The sequence below is a fragment of the Myotis lucifugus genome, unplaced genomic scaffold, assembly GCF_000147115.1.
Source record: "Myotis lucifugus unplaced genomic scaffold, Myoluc2.0 scaffold_565, whole genome shotgun sequence".
NCBI classification, from domain to species: Eukaryota; Metazoa; Chordata; class Mammalia; order Chiroptera; family Vespertilionidae; genus Myotis; species Myotis lucifugus.
Window position 1 is genome coordinate 27,339 of NW_005871613.1, and position 15,337 is coordinate 42,675.

The 15,337-nt window shown below is 43.0% G+C and overlaps 1 protein-coding gene across 6 annotated transcripts in view; it reads right to left on the bottom strand.

Moving 5' to 3' along the window:
* The window catches only part of SETX (senataxin), a 62,212-nt gene that overhangs the window by 23,095 nt on the left and 23,780 nt on the right, over positions 1–15,337 (bottom strand). For all 6 annotated transcript variants that reach the window (XM_006104398.3, XM_023745682.1, XM_023745679.1 and 3 more), the window contains 3 exons: positions 10,013–14,155; positions 7,656–7,755; positions 1,546–1,719 (listed from right to left, as the gene is read on the bottom strand). In XM_006104398.3, coding sequence (XP_006104460.2) covers positions 1,546–1,719; positions 7,656–7,755; positions 10,013–14,155 — 4,417 coding nt within the window. The remainder of the gene's footprint in view (positions 1–1,545; positions 1,720–7,655; positions 7,756–10,012; positions 14,156–15,337) is intronic.

The window sequence follows — 15,337 nt, forward strand, 5'->3', positions numbered from 1 at the left end:
TGCATTCTATACCAAGAACTGCGCTCTGGTCCCACTGACAATAAGCATGACCAGTTACAATGCAGCCTGATGCTGAACTTAAAGGAGCCTAGTCACTGTTTTTAAAATGTGATGCAAAAGGCTAAGAATAATGAAATCATGTTCTCCTCACTGGGACTAAGAAAGCATCAATGTCAGAAAGGCAGCTTGGCCTAGAATAAAGAACAGGCACTTTGCAGCCAAACAAAAGGAGGCTGCAATTCTGGACTTACATTTAATGCTGAGGAGGACCTTGGCTGCAGTACTCAACATGCCTGAACCCTCACTTCCTGACAGGTGGGAACAAATAATTCTTACTGCTTTGTAGGGCTTGGGAGGATGATAAATGTGACAGGAAGGATAAGGCACACAGTAGGTGCTCATTAAATTCAAGCTAACTTTTTTGTAATACTACCCTAGGGAAAGAAGTCCCTACAACCCATTAGATGGGGTGATGTAAACAGTAAACCCCTCACAGTGCCTCACATTTAGTCATATGTTTAGTCTTCGCATTCATAATGAGCCACAAAGACAAGGTTGAAATGTGATGTAAGATATAAAAACAGGTGACTTACAGGTTGTCTGTTTCATAACAAGTAAAATGTAGATGAAGAAATATACCACAAGGAGAGGACATTTCAAAAGGAAGCTTTTAAATTATAATTCTAGAGCAATAGATTCTGCTCAGGGGTACACCAGGGGCTGGGAAAACCACACTAGGCAAAGAACTTGCAGCAAGATCGGGACTAGAGCAATAAATACTGGACCTTTTCCAGATGAGTCTAGAAAAAATAAGAGGACTCTGAATGGCAAGTCATCAACCTAGAGCAGTGATGGCGAACCTTTTGAGCCCGGCGTGTCAGCATTTTGAAAAACCCTCACTTAACTCTGGTGCCGTGTCACATATAGAAATTTTTTGATATTTGCAACCATAATAAAACAAAGATTTATGTTTTTGATATTTATTTTATATATTTAAATGCCATTTAACAAAGAAAAATCAACCAAAAAAATGAGTTCACGTGTCACCTCTGACACGCGTGTCAGAGGTTCGCCATCACTGACCTAGAGGTCCAATGAATGTACAACTGACCCTTGAACAACACAGGGCTTAGACGTGCCCAACCCCCTCCTCGTAATCAAAAACCCAGGTATAACTTTGGACTCCCAAAAACTTAACTATTAATACTGCACTAGTATTGGTCACTCTACAGCCCTGCGCTTCACCCTTGGTTGACCAGAAACCTTACCTATAACACGGTTGATTAGTACGTATGTTGAATGTTACATGTATTTATACTGTATTCTTAAAATAAAGTAATCTGGAAAAAACACAAAAAACCATAAGGAAGAGAAAATACAGTTACAGTATCTAAAAAAAATCCGTGTATAAATGGACCCACGCAGTTCAAACCTGTTGTTCAAGGGTCAACTGTGGGGCAAATAACCAGCTGGGAAAGACGACTTGGGGGAAAGTAGGATGAGCTCACAGCTGGGACTCTCTTCAGTGTCTCATTAGGTACTTACTGACTGAAGTGCGGCGGAATTTCTGAACATAAGCACAGTGATATTCACGAGAAGCTTGGATGGAATTCCCCTCCAACTCTCTCTTCTCTCCTTTCAGTCTCTCAGGAACCAAAAACACCAAGTCATTCTCCTTTGGATAAAGCTGTTTAGACAGTTCACATTCCTCAAGAGAAACTACAGAACAAGAGGTCAGCATTTATCTTAACAGAATTGTTTTATTTTTTAAATTATAAAAGAAATTTTATTCAGAAAGCTACAGAGGTAGTATAAGGGAGCCAGCTGGCCACATAGAGAGCTGCAGAAGCAGAAGGGCCCCTGGAGCTCCGGAGAGGGCAAGGCTCAGGTAATAATGGGCCTGGGGAAGCAGGGAGGACGGGAAGGCAAGGGCGTGCCCCCGAGAGAAACCGCCCGGGTTATTTTAAGGGCAAATTACAGGAGCCAAAGCCCGTGCCAAGTCCCAGGGCATAGGCAGCACCAGCGATCCCCACACACTTCAGATCGGTAGTCTACAAATACTGATTACACAGTACCACCAAATGTTTCTTACAAACTGCTAAAAAGCCAAAACAGATGAAAACATAACATTTAACATTCAGAAGTAGCTGATACATTTACTTCCCTTGAAGTTTATTTTAGTTTTTTAATCAATAAAATCTCTTTTGTTCCCCACTTTCAAAACCTCAGGGGGAAACCCAGATCCAAGTCCACATAAGAATTTTGAGCCTATTGGTGGCGTTTCAAACAAGGGGAAAGAACAGCTGTAAAGTAAATGGGTCTGGGAAAACAGAGCAAGCACCAGGATAAACATGTTCAATGCCAATCGCCAAATCCAGCCACAACACACTGAACTCAAGCATGGAGTCCTGGCATGAGGCAGACTGAACCACTAAACCAAAATGCTTTTTAAAATGCAGCACAGCCAAACCGGTTTGGCTCAGTGGATTGAGCATTGGCCTGCGGACTGGGGGGTCCCAGGTTCGATTCTGGTCAAGGGCATGTACCTTGGTTGCGGGCACATCCCCAGTGGGGGTGTGCAGGAGGCAGCTGGTCGATGTTTCTCTCTCATCGATGTTTCTAACTCTCTATCCCTCTCCCTTCCTCTCTGTAAAAAATCAATAAAATATATATATTAAAAAAAAAATGCAGCACATAAGAAGCATCTATTTGAAGGCATCAGAGAACAAACGTAACAATGAAGAATTACTCTGTTGAGATCCAGAAGGGGTCAGTCCAGCATTTCCCTAGAAACTCTGAACTGTTCAGGGAGTGGCAGCCGGGTCAACCTGGGACGACCTTGTTGAAATAAACAGACAACACCCATGCCTTTCTTCCCCAGTGTGTATCTTTACCTTTTCTCCCAAAGTTCTAAGGGTCCCCACAAGACTCACAACCAGGGGAGAAGCAGGTGGCAGCTGCTCATCCTGAGCTAACCCCGATCCTGCCTCCAAGGCCCCTTTCTCTCTGACGACCCAGTGGCTGACAGCAGCCCGTCCTGGCTCACTTCTTTCCTGTGACATTTCTCGGGAGCCACAGCAGAGCCCCACTTAGGTTCTCCTGTTGCTTTCTCTGCCCTAATTCCTTCCTTTGTTTCGCTGTCCCCAGCTTCAATAAACATCCTCTAAAAACACATCTAATTTTTAAAAAAGACAACGGCTGGAGTCCAGGGCTTGCCCAGAGCTGGCTCCAGGTAGCCCTCCTGCTTCAGGGTGGGACCATGAAGAGCCACACCCAAGGGTGAAGCAGAAGTGAACTAGCCTTCCCATGAACACCCAGCCTCAAGTCACCTCGGTACTTCAGAAAAACTCAGTCCCTTAAACCAGACCCAACGCCTTTTAAAATGTAAACCTTAATCTAGGCAGTGGTCGGAAACTGCGGCTCGAGAGCCACATGCGGCTCTTTGGCCCCTTGAATGTGGCTCTTCCACAAAATACCAACTTCTGCGCATGGGCCACGAAGTTTCAATCGCATTGTACGTGCGTGCCTGCACGTGGTATTTTGTGGAAGAGCCACACTCAAGGGGCCAAAGAGCCGCATGTGGCTCTCGAGCTGCAGTTTGCTGACCACTGATCTAGGGCAATACAAAAACAGGATACAGGGTAGATCTGCACACTGCAGTTTGCTGACACCTCTTCTAGATGTTAAGGTAGTATCTTTATGACCTGCAGCAAGCACAGAGCATAAAACACACACACACACACACACACACACACGCATTTGTTATGTTAAAAATAAGGAATTCTTACAAAGAATAAAATAAGAATTTTTAAGACATCACTAAGAGTCGAAATGCAAGCCAAGGTGGCAGAATGGCTTGCATCAGATTATATAAACAACCCCTACAAACCAGTAAGAAAAAGACAACAGAAATAAAGTAAGCTGGAAAAGAGCTTGCAAAAGGCACTTCCCCAAAGAGGTTATGGAGGCACCTACTAACTCTATGAGAGAATCCCACTGACTATTACAAAGGTTATCCTATATAATAAAGCGGTAATATGCAAATTGACCATCATGCTCTCGCACAAGATGGCCGCCCCAATGTGGTCTCAAGATGGCCGGCAGGGAGGGCAGTTAGGAGCGACCAGGCTGGCAGGGGAGGGAGGGCAGTTTGGGGGGACCAGGCCTGCAGGGGAGGAAGGGCAGTTTGAGGGGACCAGGCCAGCAGGAAAGGGCAGCTGGGGGTGGCCAGGCCTGCAGGGGAGGGCAGTTGGGGGCGACCAGGCCTGCAGGGGAGGGCAGTTGGGGGCAACTGGGCTGGCAGGGAAGCAGTTAGGCATCGATCAGGCTGGCAGGGGGGGTGGTTAGAGGGTGATCAGGCTGGCAGGCATGCAGGCGAGTGGTTGGGAGCCAGTAGTCCTGGATTGTGAGAGGGATCGGGCCTAAACCGGCAGTCAGACATCCCCCGAGGGGTCCCAGATTGAAGAGGGTGCAGGCTGGGCTGAGGGACACCCCCCACCTCAGTGCATGAATTTCATGCACCGGGCCTCTAGTTACAAAATAAAACAGGTCATCAATACACACACCGAAATGGTGAAACTAACATGGCAATCAACACAGACGTGTTGGTGAGGCAGAGAGGGTGTGACTTCTCAGACACTGCTGGGGTAGAATTCTGCACGGCACGCATGGCATTATCTGGCCAAACTGAACTTAGGTATCAGTGTACCCTGAGACTCCGCAATCCACTTCTGGATATACGCCACAGAAATGCCCTCACAAAAACACTGAGTGATCATAGTAACATTACACATGAAATGCTGTGTGTGAAGTTAACCCAGCAGGCCTAAGGCTGCAACCCTCCGGAAGGCTGTTCACACGGTGGGCCCCTGGCATCTGGGAACTTGTATTTGAACAGTTCTCTTCATTTGCTGATGGGAACACTCACTGTGCCTAAACTGTGTGCAGAAAGAATATGGTTTACGCCAAACATCCACTTTCCTTCTGGAAGTCAGGAATGCGGGCTGGGCAGAGGGTGTTGTGGGCACTGAATGGCCAATGAGCTTCCCTGTGGTAAGATTTCACCTGAGCTGGCAGGACTGTGATTGGGAAAACAGTGTGTCCTGTATGACTCCATTGGCAAAGGACTCTGGAAGCTTTCTCCCAGTTTCCTCATCTTCACCCCACATTCTCTTTCCCGCTAATGATTTTGCTTTGCGTCCTTTTGCCATAATTAAGTCATAGCCACAAGCATGAATATATGCTGATCCTCTCAGCAAATCATTGAACCTGGGGATGGTCTTGGAAAGTCCTGCTGGGAAAAAATGTCTACCAACAGTGACAGTGTGATGTAGTCATACAATGACATACAGGCTGTCCCATTAAAATGTATATACACTTTAATAGCTGATAACTCACTTAATTTTCACTTCTTTTCCCATTTAATTAATCTGAAATAATGGGTGAAACCAGACTAAGCTTTGAACAAAGAAAATTTATCCTAAAGTGCCACTAGACTTTTTTTTATGGGGATACATAAAAACTGGCAATAGTCGACAAATTGAGGGCACACAAATACCAAACAAAATGATTCTTGATGTTTATGATTCCACTGCTTTACATTAGCAGCAGTGCCTGGACCAGGTCAGTTTGAAAACAAATGCTGACCAAAAAAAATATTCATGGGACATATGTAATATTTTCAACAATAAAGAAATTCAAAAAAAATTATTTCTGTAGATTCTTTTAAATTTTAAAAATGAACTGTATGTTAATAAACACTGACTTATAATAATTCAAAGAGTGTATACATTTTTGGGGGATACCCTATATTAGCACAGCAAAAAACAACAACAAATATGCACACACAATTGATGAATTGTACAACACAAGAGTAAATACTATGTGAGTCCATCATATGATCAAGATGAATGCCATATAAATTAGTGATTTAAATATTATTTACAACAAAACATCAAATTAAAAAGAAAACCTCCCTAACAGAAAAAAAAGCACAAAGGGCACACACAGACAATTATCCCTGCCCCACGACCCCCAATAATACAAATGACCAGTGAAGATCTGGGGGCAAAACCCACAACCTCAAATGAGATACATTTTCATATATAAAACTGAAAGAGTTTAAATCAGCCAACGCGGGAGATATACATTCTAACACCCAATAACAGAAGTAAAAGTGATTTTCCTTTCAGTAGGCGAGGCAATGAGTCAAAGTCTCAAACTGTGCTGCATCCTGTCTGACCCAGCACAGAGATTCATTCAGTGTTTCTAATAGTGAGAAACGGTAAACAACGTCCACATCTAACCAGCAATGCTGGGTGAAATGAACTAGGAATATGCTTGCAATGGCATAACCACAAGTACTAAACGTGCTACCATTATTTCATAACTCTGAAAAGACATCTACAATATATGAAATGAAAATAAGTCAAATGTAAGCTTCATGAAGGCAGGAATTTTATGGTGTTTTTTTTAACATCTACATACCCAGCATCTAGAATCTTACAATCAGATAGTGTATACAGAGTGGGGCAAAAGTAAGCTTACAGTTGATTGTATGGAAAATAATATAGTAATTAATAAATAATATAAGAATAAACTTTCGGTACTCACCAATTCAAACCCACCTTCACCTCACTCTGTATAAAGCCACTAGAATGGTGGGTGATGTCTTTTTCCCGCTGGCTAATAGTACCTGAATCTACTGTGAGCATTTAGGACCTGGCCTCCGAAACAGACACATGTGCTTTTTTCTTAGGTGAATCTATGAAGGAGGATGGACTTGGGGGACCATTTCATAAATCTACTGTGATCACTCATGTGTCCCTTAGTGTTTTTGTGAGGGCATTTCTGTGGCGTATATCCAGAAGTGGATTGCGGAGTCTAGGGTATACTGATACCTAAGTTCAGCTTGGCCAGACAATGCCATGCCTGCTGTACAGAATTCTACCCCAGCAGGGTCTGAGAAGTCACACCCTCTGTGCCTCACCAACACGCTCTCATTTTAGAGTTCTGAATATGTCGTTTATTTTTAACTGATACATAAATGCAATTATGTGTTTTACACTGACCATGAAATGAAGAGATAGACAGCAGAAAGATTTACTCAGAATCTATAAACACCATTATTACAACGCACCCCTCACCCCATCTTCGCCCCCTTCACTCACCCTCTCTCCTAGCTTCCATGAACACTTTGGCCTGTGGTATTCTATTTACAGAGTGATTAAAACTATAAATGTTCTATTCATAACTGTCCCAGTAATTATCCTCATTAAGACTTTAAACATGCCCTAACTGGTTTGGCTCAGTGGATAGAGCGTCGGCCTGTGGACTCGAGGGTCCCAGGTTCGATTCTGGTCAAGGGCATGTACCTTGGTTGCGGGCACATACCCAGTAGGGAGTGTGCAGGAGGCAGCTAATCGATGTTTCTCTCTCATCGATGTTTCTAACTCTCTATCCCTCTCCCTTCCTCTTTGCAAAAATCAATTTAAAAAATATTTAAAAAAAAGAAAAAGGCTTTAAACATATTCTTTGTAAGAGGTTACAAATTCATCTTAAGGAACCTATGCTCCAGAAAAATCAGTGATACTTCCTCAAATAGAAATGTCCAATTATGATGTGATATGTTCCAAGTTACATAAGAAAGAACTTACTCACAAACTCCCAGTATTTTTTATATTCTCCAGGAAATTTTCGTAACTGCAACTCATAGAATTTTCCTCTGTTTGGAGAGTTGATCCATTCCTGTGCTACCTATACAAAACCAAAAAAAAGCAAATGAAGAAAGCAAAAAACATTCTGGAAAGCCAATGCTAAACAGCAAAATTTCCCAAAGCCACAGCAAAATCCACAACCTAGAATCCCAGGTGACAGAAACACTAACAATTAATTGGGGATTCCAGTTTCCTGGTCAGCAGTAAGGATCTTAGAAGTTGCCATTCCATCCTAACAAAGTAAGAAGCAAAAAAAAGTGAAAAATCAACAACTCCTCTTACATTCAACAGCAAAGTGAGGTTGCTGCCCACAAAACTGGGGACAGGCAGGTGGATACAGACAACCACAACTCACAGAGCAGACCCCGTAAGTAAAAACCCATCAGGTAGGAAAACCTGAACTTTAACTGACAAGTTGCTGGAGGCTTGGTATGGACAACTCTAATGTTAAAAACTCTAGGCCCTAGGGGGGCCCAGTAGAGGGGCCCACACTTGGTGAGTTTTACACTGGGAGCGCTACAAGGTCCTCACAGTGAATACTGGAGGAAATCCCTTTGCTTCCAGCAGCTGGGGTGGTGGGGGTGGGGGGGAGAGGATCCATTTTGAAACTCACCAGAGCATTCCATGCCGATCTTCTTAACAAGGCCTGCTCTGTGGGGAAATATTCTACCAGAGCCTAACCTGCTGGGGTAGAGTGAGAACCTCATACATCTGGGAGGAGAGAAATAACCAACTCAGCCCACTCTAGCCTTCGTGTCCCACCTAAGGACGTGAGGGACAGCCAAAGGTGCGCAAGTCTCAGTCCAGAGGCGGGGCGATCACAGGACTACAGACACTTGCCCTCCCTGACAACTCCCCACATTACCGAAGGCCTACTGACTGCTGTTCCTGTCACCAGTATATCATGTCCACCTTTCCACAAAAATTACAAGGCATACACAAAAACACAATTTGAAGAATAAGCATCAGAACCAGTCAGATATGGCAGGGGTGCTGGAACTATCAAACCAGGGAATTTTAAAAACTGTAGTTAATATGCTAAGAGTCTGCTAGAAAAGTAAACCATGTAAGAAGAGGTGAGTAATGTAAGCAGAGATATAAATGATAAGAATCATCAAAGAGAACTGTTAGTGATCCAAAGCACTGGAGCAGAAATGAAGAAGAAGGCGGCCTGGGCTGGGCTCACTGGTAGACTTGGCTGAGGAAAGACTGTTTGAGCTCAAGGCTATAGCCACAGGAACTATCAAAGCTCAAAAACAAAGGTAAAAAACTGGGGGAAAAAGAACAGCATATCCAAGAACTGTCAGACAACCACAAAAGTGCACCAGACATGTAAGGGGAACACCAGAAGAGGAAGAAACAGAGAAATATTTGAAGCAATAAGGACTGAGAGTTTCCCCAAATCAATGTCATACACCAAATTCCAGATCCAGGAAGCTCAGAGAACAAGCAGAATAAATATTAAACAAACAAAAAAACACACACATAAAAAAAACAAACAAACAAAACCCCACACGTCCAGGCCTAACAACGTTCTTGGGTGCTAACACCAAGAGAATCATCAGTCGTTTTCCTGAAGTTCAAATGTAACTGGGACTTGGGCATTTCATTAGGCAGTCCTCGTCAGGGAGTGAGGGAGAACCAGACCAGATGTGCTGGGGAGGGGAGGGAGGCAGCTGAAGGGAGAGAGCAATTGCTATAATGAGTAAGAAACTGGAAAGACAATTGTGCTAAGAGAAATGTAGGATTTGCTGTTTTTTGTTGCTCAGTGTAATTTATCCTTTGCAACCTCTTCAAGAGAATTTTGAGTAAAGGCCTCCATTACCTAAAAAAAAAAACTCAGCCATGTGGCTCACTGGTTGAACATCGACCCATGAACCAAGAGGTCACCGGTTTGATTGCCAGTCAGGGCACATGCCTGGATTGCAGGCTCAATCCCCAATAGGGGGTGTACAGGAGAAGGCTGATAAACGTTATTCTCTATTCCTCTCTCTAAAAATCAATAAAAACATATTTTTTTTAAAAAGCAGATGGAAGACTATCGCCTCTTTGCACTGACAAATGTGTCCTCCGGGGCTAGCTGAACTGTGCCTGTAGCTCAGAGGGCAGAGGCGAAGGCCACGTCACCTCCGGGCCACCAGCATCTCAAGCGGCACCTGGCAGATGTCTGCTTCAAGTGAAACCTAGAAACAGCAGCACCCTGAGACCAGCTGTTTTAACTGCTCTCCATTGCTCAGCAGGGTCAAGAAAAGAAGCAACTTCAACGCCTGAATAGTACAATTAAAATCCATACTTACTGTTTCAAAGGCATTCAGTAACACCAGAGGGAAGAAAACACTGAAGTAATCTTCACAATCTTGAAATCTGACAGGCACGGATCTTGAGATGGCCTGACAAAGATTTGTTGGGGGCCCACACTGGTCAAAGTTCGCAAACATCTCATATTTCCATTTCAAGACCTCTTTGATGAAGGTGTCAGAGATAGACTGTGATGACAAGAAAATGTTGGCTGGAGAAGAAAAAGGTCTGCGCTCACCAAGCGGGAGTTTGAAAGCTTGCCTGCTGGAGTTATTCGGAGTTGGAGAATGAGGAATATTGTACAAACTCTTCACTTCAGCCCTTGGCTTTGGAGACAACGGAGAGGCAGGCTGTGGTACTTTGGAAACAGGCTGTCCTCCATTTGACTTATTTTTTAGGCCTGGAGATGCCGAGGCACTTTCCAAAGACTTGGAAAGATGAGCAATTCGTGAAGTACTGCTTGAGCTAAAAATCTTTGTGGTGGAAGGTCTCAAAGGTTTAGAGGCAGAAAGAGGCAGGGCAGGTTTACGAAAGACATCTTCATCTGCTGCTTTAGCTTCAGAGTGTTTTGAGCAGTACTCACCCTGGCTTTTCACAGTTTCCACACAATCCTTGTACTTACATCTTGTGCTACTCAAAGATTCTGACTGAGGCCGATTTACAGAATCTTCTACATGAACTCTTTTCCAATGGACTTCTTCAATGAGTCTATTATCACCATTCTGCATTTGTGAACATAAGTCCATATCTTCGGGATCATGTTGTGTTAAAAAGATATCATCTTCCATATCACTGTCGGAGTCAAGCTGTCCCCTTTTCAAAGTTGGCACCTCTAAATGATGTCCAGTCAGGTTGCCACCACCTAAAGGGTCCTCTGGAGTACAGACCGTAATTTCACTGGTTGGTGTTCTTCCATTTAACACAGGGGAACTACAAGGGCTCAAAAGAAAAGCATCACCAGCCACCTGAGCAACGTATTTTTCTTTCCCATGTCCTTGTTCAGGAGACACACATTTTATTGACTGATCTCCACTACTGTTTGCCATGACCTCAGTTCCTCCTTTGTTACTGTCATCTGACCTATCTATATCTGGTATTACACTGTCAGAATTCTGGGCCGCATGTGGTCCTGCTCTTGTAGTGTATGCTCTGCCATTAAGTCTTTGTCTGTTTCGATGAGATTTGGGTCTCCTCTGCCTCTGAAATGGACGATCTTGACTCACGAGCAGTTTCTTATCGTTCCCAGGGAGAGTCTGAGGAGAAATTAGTTTAGCCTTTTTTGGGGTACCAATTTCTCCAACAATTTTGCCATGGTTGCGTAATTGACCTATCACGTCTAAAGATTGCTGAGACAACACAACTGCCCGACGAGGAGCCTTTTTCAGACCAAGTTTCTCAGCCTTTGAAGTTGGTTCAGGACACGGGCGAAATTTCTTTGGTAGCACAATAGCAGGAGTGTTCCTGCAACTTATGTAATTTGGAGCTTTATTCTGCCCTTTTTTGGTATCTGAATGCGTTTTCTTAGGCGTTTTAGAAACTGAGGCTCTCCGATCCACTTTGGAGTAAGTTCGATTCTTTGGAGATGACTTCTTCAGGGAGACCAGAGTGGTTCTCTCAACACCTGAATTGGAAGATGTTCTTATGTCTGCAATTTTAGTATCATTTTCAGTTAGATCCCTCTCATTAAGAGTATCAGATTGGTCCTCATTTCTGACAGAAGAAGAAGGCCTTAAAGAGTCTTTAGCCATTTTTTTTAATTGTTTTCTCTTGGGTTTTTTTCCTTTAATTTCACAAACTTCCTCAACGGAACTATCACTTTGTGGTTTTGCATGCTCAGTGCCCTCTGCTTCATTTTTGGTAACTTCTTCAGACATAGCGTAATCTGTATCATAACCCCAATCGTTTGTGATATCTACTATATGAGTCAAACATGAATTTTTTTCATCCTCTTGAACTGAATTCCCATGGTCTGTTTTCTGATCTTGCCAAACTGAAAACACTTTCTGTTGGCTTTCAAACTCAAAAACCTGAGAGCCAGAGTCCTCAAACTCCTCTATCTTTTCTTCCTCTGTTAGCTTCATGTCCACATTCATATTAGCTTTTGAAGTTCCCTGCCCTGGCCATTCTTTCTCAATGCACATTTTATCTTGTTTAATGTGTTTCTCAGAATCTAGAGTTTGTTCATCACCATCTTCATCAGAATCTGAAATAATAATAATTTGTTCACAGGTTTCCCTGACATTATTTTGGTTGGCTCTGAAACTTCTTTTATCTTTTACTTTTCTTTGTAACTGGAATGAGCTTTTTTGAGTTGAATCTAATGGAAACTCATTGACATGGGCTTGAGCTATTAAAGATAATGTGTGAAGGTCTCTGTCTATCTGAGAATCTGTTAGGATGTCACACTGAGGACTGCTAGGGGCCTGTTCTCTCAGGTCAGAAGAAACTGGATCAGTGCTCTTGTTAATCCCCTTATCACTTGATCCAAGTAAAGTCACAGGATCTTTACAGGGAGATGTTTTAGGCATGGAAGTAAATGAGATAAAATCTTTATTATCAACATGACATTCCTGTATTTGACAATCGTTTTCATGGGAAGAAGGAACATCTAACTCTTCATTCTTCAACTGTTTCAGCAATAAACTGTTAAGAGATTTCTGTTCTTCATTTTTATGATCCAGATTATCATTAGGGTCTAAAGAAAAGTTCTGCATGAAGCCATCACCTTTCTGACCTGCAGTATCTGTCCTTGAACAGAAATTCTTACGGTCAGAGATAGACAGGTCTCCCTCTAAGTCCACAGTATTTTTGACCATGGCACTTTTCCTGTTTTGCTTCTTTATTACATGGGATAACTCAGTACAAATGTCACTTTTCTGTGCCTTAGTTTTTGCTTTTGAGGTTTTGCCAAGAACATCATTCTTTAGAGAGAAATCCTCTTTTGATGTGGGTGCCTTTTCCAGAGAATCAGTGTTAGAATCAGTCAACAAATGTGTTGACATAGTTACTCCTCTGTCACATCCCTCTTCTGGATCATTTCTTGAAGTACAGTTCTGTTTCAAACAGGAGGAATTATCTTTTACAGACTTCTGCTTCTTTGTGTGTATTTTAACTCGATCTTGAGTTCTTTCAGTGGAAAGGTTTTTACTACTCTGCTTTAAGTGTGACTCAGCTGAGAGATGGTCTTCTAGTTTCAAATCTTTTATATAATTTTGCTCATTACCTTCTTCTATAGTGTTACTTGCTTTGCTTACTACACTACTCTCTTGTACTTGACATACATCAGCTTTCACTGGTTCTTTAGAACACGTTGGGCTGCACCTTTCCAGATAGGGGATGTCTTTTTCACATGCCCTCCCTATTTGTTCACTTTCTTCTTTACCATTAGAGGCAGGAGGGGTTTTACATGGAGGAGCCAGCTCTGCCAAAGCAGTATATTGAGGCATTTTCAATCTTATGTTTCTAATAATTTGCTTTAAACAAGTTTGTAACTCGTGGGTTTCCTGACTAGTCAACTGCCAACCTAGAGATAAATTTCCTCGCAGGAATAAGTTGAGCTTATCCCAGAATCGCTTACAAAGAGTCTGCTGCCCAAGCTGATAACCTTCTTTAAGGAGACTTCTAATGAGCTGCACACAAGCGAATTGTACAGAGTTAGATGGCATTGAATGCAGTGACAAAGACGTTATCATTGCTGCTCCTTTGGAGCCATTGGCAGATGACTTCTCAGAATTCCGTGCAAATGCAGTGGTGGGAAGCTTGGCACATTTCACAATGGCTTCTACCCACTGCTGGGAGCTAACCCACAGCAAATGCAAACATTTTTTACTTCTATGTAGTTCAATCACCGACACCAAAATTAGGAAAAAAAATTCAGTGACTTTGTCACACACCACAGCTGTTTGGTTGAGAACATCTTTGACTTGGGAGTACAGATGGTGGATGACCTCTACTATGTAAGCCATACCCAAATCATTAAGATCCATGAGGGACTGAACAAAAGGGATGAACCACAGAAATGTGCTGTTGTGAACACGCATGTCTTGACCAATATCTGACTGAAGCACGCTGGCTAATGTTTCCATTTCTTCATACATGTTAGGACAATAATCTGGGCAAATGGCTGATCTCCACCCTGAATCCTAAAATGAAAGAAATACTGACTTTCAGACAAACAAGCACCATTCATGACAATGTTAGCACACAAGTTGTAAACAAAAAAATACATGGCTCATTTTCCCAATTTTGGTTTACACATAACCCCAAGAAATGGAAAATACAGTTCAATTTTGAGGTGCAGGTTTCATGTAATGGTAAACTTACAACACCTCCATGTACTCTGACCCTCTTTCCATTAGCTGGTTCTGATTTCTAGTCATGTTACTTATCTCCCCCATACCCCAAAACTTTCCACTCTTACTCACTGCACTTAAAAATTAATTTTCCAAAGTGTACACATTGTAGTTTGTGGGGAAGCATGGGACTTAGTTGGAAAGTCTGTAAGGAGGAAACTCCAAAAGGTCAGAACCCCTAGGGGGAGTTGGCTGAAGGCAACCACCCTGCCTTGATCTTTTCAAACAAGTCTGTCCGTGTGAGCCCCGGGTGTTTACTAGAAGCTTTATGCTTAGTCTTTAGACGTCCTTGCTTAAAGGACACTACAGACATGTGTGTCTTTCTCAAGGATGCTTACCCTACTGATAGTATCAAAATGTTAATTTTAATTCAAGCTGCTGTTGCAATAAAAGCCTAAGAGACAGGCCAATGGGGCTGTTTGGTTCCTATAGCCAGGCAGTTCCTTAGGCCTCTCTTTCACAGAGAGGTGTGCTCTGGCTGAGCAATGCTCCCCCTGTGGGAGCGCACTGACCACCGGGGAGAACTCCTGCATTGAGCATCTGCCTGCTGGTGGTCAGTGTGTGTCACAGCAACCAGTCATTCTGCTGTTCAGTCAATTTTCATATTAGGCTTTTATTATATAGGAAGAATGTGGGTTCTTGGTCGAGCTGCACTATGCCTACTCCATATGGAGGATCAGAAGCCTACAGAACGCCAGGAGCAACTACCACCACCCCCTCCTCCTGAAGTAGAGCCGATAGAGCCTGTAGTATCTAAAGCCCCACCGCTAGAGGACATATTTCCTGATCCTCCACCACTGTTGTAGGAGAGTTCATCAACTAGATCCTCAGTTATGGGATCCTGTGTCAGGCAAGCCATGTTAGGAGGGCTTTTACCTCGCCCAGTTATGCAAGACCAGCAAGGTAATAGGATTCATGAGCCATCTCCTTTAATATTTTTAAGGGGATAAGGAAAAATACCAAAGAAAATGG